Source organism: Octopus bimaculoides, chromosome 11 (assembly GCF_001194135.2).
Source record: "Octopus bimaculoides isolate UCB-OBI-ISO-001 chromosome 11, ASM119413v2, whole genome shotgun sequence".
Lineage (NCBI taxonomy): Eukaryota > Metazoa > Mollusca > Cephalopoda > Octopoda > Octopodidae > Octopus > Octopus bimaculoides.
In genome coordinates, this window is record NC_068991.1 from 8900799 (window position 1) to 8905941 (window position 5143).

A 5143-nucleotide genomic window follows, 5' to 3' on the forward strand; every position below is an offset into this window, starting at 1 on the left:
ATATATATATATATATATATATATATATAGATATGTTTATACATATATATATATATGTGTTTATATATATATATATAGATGCAGGCATAGCTGTGTGGTAAGAAATTTGCTCCCCACCCACACGGTCTCAGGTTCAATCCCAGTGTGTGGCACTATCACAGATGTGTTCTGCTATAGCCTTGGGCCAACTAAGACTTGTGAGTAGATTTGGTAGGTGGAAACTGAAGAAAGCCTGTCATATATATGTATGTATGTATGTGTGTGTTTGTGTCTGTGTTTGTCACCCACTACACTGTTTGAGAATCATGTTGGTGTGTTTACATCACCCATAGCTTAGTGGTTCGGCAAAAGAGACCTTCAGAATAAGTACCAGGTTTAAAAAAAAAAGTATTGGGGTTGATTCACTCAACTAAAAATTCTTTGAGGTGGTGCCCCAGCATGGCCTCATGACTGAAACAAGTAAAACGTAAAAAGATATATATACACATCTTTTATCTTTTACTTGCTTTAGTCATTAAACTGGCCAGGCTGGGGCGCCAGCTTGAAGAATTTTTTAGCTGAATGAGTTGACCCCAGTACTTATGTTATTTTAACAATTATTCTATCAATATCTTTTGCTGAACTGCTAAGTTACAGCGATGTAAACACACCAACACTGGTTGTCAAGCTGTGGTGGGAGACAAACACGGACACAATGACACACACACATAAATAATAATGTGTATATATGATGGGCTTCTTTCAGTTTCTATCTACCAAATCCTTGTTTCTTTCCGTGTTCCTTTCTGTAGAAGAGCGTAGGCTCGAAACGTTAAAGACTTTCTCAATTCCCAAGCGTTATACTAATACATCTATTTGTTTTCAACACCACCTGTCTTCGTCTGTTGTTTTTTTTTGTGAATTCTCCCTAAATCTTGGCCACTGGTTTTAAATTAATATTAATCAAATTTATATTTAATTTTTCACTCTTATTATTTAAATTTATTATATATGTTGTCTGTGGAATATGTTATAAATTTCTGTTTCATCTTTATACTTTTATTTTTTTCAGTCATTAATGGGTGTATTTTTACACATTCGAAGTCCAGCCTTCTTTGAGGATCTACCTATTTCTGAGTGGGAGTCTCACGGCTACCAAACTGATTATATCAACAATATGTACTCGCAGGCATCTGTGAATTGTTTCATCGCAGCTGGACTTTATGTAGCAGTGCTGATCTTTTCAATAATTCAACAACGACAGAATGCCAGAGCCAGTTACGTCCTCTCCTAATGAAAAACCAGATGAGTTTGCATGATGTAGAGCACAAAATAGTTGGGCTGCCTCTCGCGAATTGGCTGCTTTTGAAGGAAACCAAGACGTAAACTAGAAAATGGTGTTAAAACAGAATGTGTATAAAGATTGTGCTGTGTCAGTAATGGAAAAATGATTTTCTTGAAAACAAACAGAGTAAAATGTTGATAAGCAACAAGGTTTGCCCAATTTTTAGATGTGTGTGTGTATGTGGGTGTGTGTGACAGATTTTGTTTTTTCTTCCTAGTCAAGAAAGTTTTAGCTGTAAATTTAAACTGGTAGCTGAATTAATTCAAATGAATGGATAATTACTGTGAGATAATTGAATGGACTGGAATTGAGCAATAGAAGTGATTTCTTTCCCCCCTTTCTTTTTGTTCAGTATGGAAATATTTTTAGTAAAAACTCATTTGAAAGAAGATAATAAAAAAAAACACAAACATTCTTTGCATTATTTTAATGCATTTCTTGTAACCCCCAAACCCCTTTTTACTTCATATATATATTTTGTTTCTCTGGGGGTGTATGCTGTTATTTTATTTTTCTCTGTAATTGTTGTTTGCAATGGGATCCTGTTAATATTGAAATAAAATTTGTTGAACTTTATCATACCACACTTATATTGGTTCTTCTTTCCACTTCATGCCAGCTGGAACATAAAGCTTTCATCCCCTCTCTCCATCCATCCATGTGGAACCATGTGGAACCATGGTTCCACATTTCTCATTTCTCAACTACTGGCCTACCTCTTTTTTCCTTCTTTCTCTTTACAGATTAGGAACTACTTCCTCTTCAAGGTGTTCTGGATTCTTCATTCTTCTGTGTTTGTAATCTGAATTTTTTTTCAGGACCAGGTGATTAGCCTAAGGTTAAAATTGAGCTGGTTTCCTATTGGAGTTTTCTCCTCTTAGATGATTGCATTGCTGCTCATGCTTATAAGCTCCATCATCTGTCCAGGATTTCAAATTGGAACTTCCTTTCCCTTGGAGATTCTCTCCATCTTGACCACCCTAGTCTGTAACTCCTGTCAAAAGGAGATGCTGAAAAGTAGTCTTGATATCACATTAGTTGTTTGCACCCATACCACATTAGTCATGGCTTATGTTGTGTCCATCTTGCTCCATGTCCTGAGAGAATACCCAAACTGACGTGTAAAAGTACAGCAATGGAGTTCACCCCTATCCTGGGAACTGCTGAGCATCCTAAACAGGGCTTGTATTGGTTATTGAACGTATTTTTTGTGTAAATAAAGTCATTGATATTGATCATAGAGTCCACAGTAAGTTTTGAACTAAGAATGCAGGGAATTTGAGAAAAAAAAAAAACATGAGCTATTTTCTTCTATGTTCTTACAGCTCCACTAATTCACTCCTTAATATATACCACAGACGACAAAACTCCAACAATCTATTTCCTGTGAGTCTTCATATTGGTTCTAAATTTTGGTCCAAGGTGAACAAGTCCAGCAGAAGGGTTCAGCCAATTATGTCGACCCTGGTGCTCAACTGGTATTTATTGTATCGACCCCAAAGATGAAGCACCTGTCTGCCAGTTACTATCCTTATACTTCTATGTTAGAGACACCACTTCAGGTTTCCTGCTGCTATAATTTACTTGTTTCAGTCATTTTGACTGCAGCCATGCTGGGGCACCATCATAAAAGATGTTAGTCGAATAAACTGTCCCCAAGACTTTTTTTTATTAAATCTAATACTTATTCTATTGATCTCTTTTACCAAACCACTAAGTTATCTAGGACATGAATACACCAACACTAGTTGTCAAGTGATAGTAGGGGACACACACATACATATATGTTGGGCTTCTTTCAGTTTCTACCTACCAAATCCACTCACAAGGTTTTGGTCGGCCTGAAGCTATAGGTGCAGAATCCTGGATAAGCACCACATTATCAAGCCCAAACTTCTGCCCTGTCCAAGGTAACAGAGTTCTTCAGGATGTCCAGATACTTCTTTGTGCCGATCTTTAAGCCAGACTTAATGAAGTGGGGGTCCATGACTTCCATCGCTCGCCACAGCTAGAAATACCATCAGAGAGGCAGGATTCTTAGTCTCAAACACAGGAGGGACGTCAGAAGGGTTGTATGCAACCACTCGAGAATTTCTGTGATTCACCTCAGCGTCCACCTTGATGCTTGGTGAATGACAGAAGCTTTGGGCATCTCTCGGCTTTGATTGCTTTGGCCTTGGCTGTTAGGCGATAGCGTCGTCGAACACAGATCGTCATGCCAAGGTTCCTGTTCACAGCTCTGGACGCCGCAGAAAGGGACACATTGCGTTTCTTTGCCATGGATGTAGATGGGTTGGCTTTAGTCGAGCGTTTGAGGCCAGCGAGAAACTTTGGATTGCGCTTGGAATCACTTCGAGTCTTGTCTTCTTTTCTATCAATCTTTTCCTCTTCTTTAAATTGTTTATACACTCGATAAACTACTGCTTTTGGAAGTTTCGTCAACTAAACAATTTTATTGGCAGTGTGCCCGGCGCGCGCAAAACAACAATGGCGGAACGATTTTGTTGTTCCATGAATTTCTCCTGTCGAATCAGTTTGCTATATACCTGAAAAATAAAGAGGAGGATTAAATTTTCAAACAAGCAAGTTTTTGTCAAAAAACGAAATGTTAAACCTATCTCAACTGCTTAAATTTGGTCTCAATTTATCTGTAAGACCCTGTATAAGATAGCTTTATTTCAGTTTTCATCTATCAAATCCACTCAATGCTTTGGTCAGCCTGGGGCTATAGTTGAAGGCACTTGTCTAAGGTATCTTGCAGTGGGACTGAACTCAAGACCACATGCATGATTGGAAAGCTAGCTTCTTGACCACACATTCACACTCCGTGTGTATTTTATTAATAACTGGAGTAGTGTGATCATAAAATATAATGTTTAGATGGTGGTGCTCTCAGGTTGTGAAGCCATCTAATGATGACTCTGTTCGGAAGGCTGGAATATCATTTGATAAAGGAGCACGGTACAATGAATTCATAGAACAAAGCTGTAACTTTAAATACCTTTACTCTGGGTCTCAAATATATACAAGTTGAATGATAACGTAAAGTGTTCATAAGTGAAGGGCTATGTTCATCTTTTGCGTAACCCCATGTTCTCGCTGCTGCGGGTGTACGAAAGATAGCTGTGACCTCTCAACGTGAAGTAACGTCTCGACTTGGGAAGAAAATTTTTCTAGTGAACTCTGCATCATTTTAGTAGAGAGGAAAAACACGAACAACAAAACTTGTTTGAATCAAAACTTTTGACATCCCTTCTGTTGTTTCGACGAGTACCTCGAGGGAGGTGATGGTACCAGTGTCAGGTAAGGATCCTTTATTAACATGCATGATAAGCACGAGAAAGTTTTAACCCTTACACACCTTGCGCTCGTAGTCAATTGCTCCCCTCGTCCCAAACTTTGGTTTACCACTGGACGGTACACAACGAAATACGGCTGAAATAAAAGACATTAATAAACAACTGGCTAGCTGAGCTGAGAACTGTTAATTTGATAGGTGCCATGTGAGTCTAAACCACAAAATGGTCATAACATTTACTGGGAGGGAAACAGAGAGAGAAAGAGAGAGTATCTTTTGAGGGCGCCTGACGTAGCAGCCAAATTTTTCAAATCACATCCGACAGTCTTTAAAAAGAAAAAAAAATGCGAAGACGAATAGAATAATGCAGTATTCTGGACGTGACCATTCTGTCTTTTTCGACAGGATGGTAACACGGCTAGAATATCTGATTAGTCCGCTCTAACATGGCTGACTGAGTCAAACAACAACTGGAAGGGAAGAAGAGAGAGAAATAAAGATTATATGCTGCATATATATAT

At 38.3% G+C, this 5143-nt stretch overlaps 1 protein-coding gene across 1 annotated transcript in view; it reads left to right on the plus strand.

Moving 5' to 3' along the window:
• Positions 1-1900, plus strand: part of LOC106880004 (ribonuclease kappa) — a 7257-nt gene extending 5357 nt beyond the window's left edge. The window contains exon 2 of the mRNA XM_014929790.2: positions 1052-1900. Within this exon, the coding sequence (XP_014785276.1) occupies positions 1052-1273 (222 nt within the window). The 3' untranslated portion in view covers positions 1274-1900. The remainder of the gene's footprint in view (positions 1-1051) is intronic.
• Positions 1901-5143: the final 3243 nt, after the last annotated feature.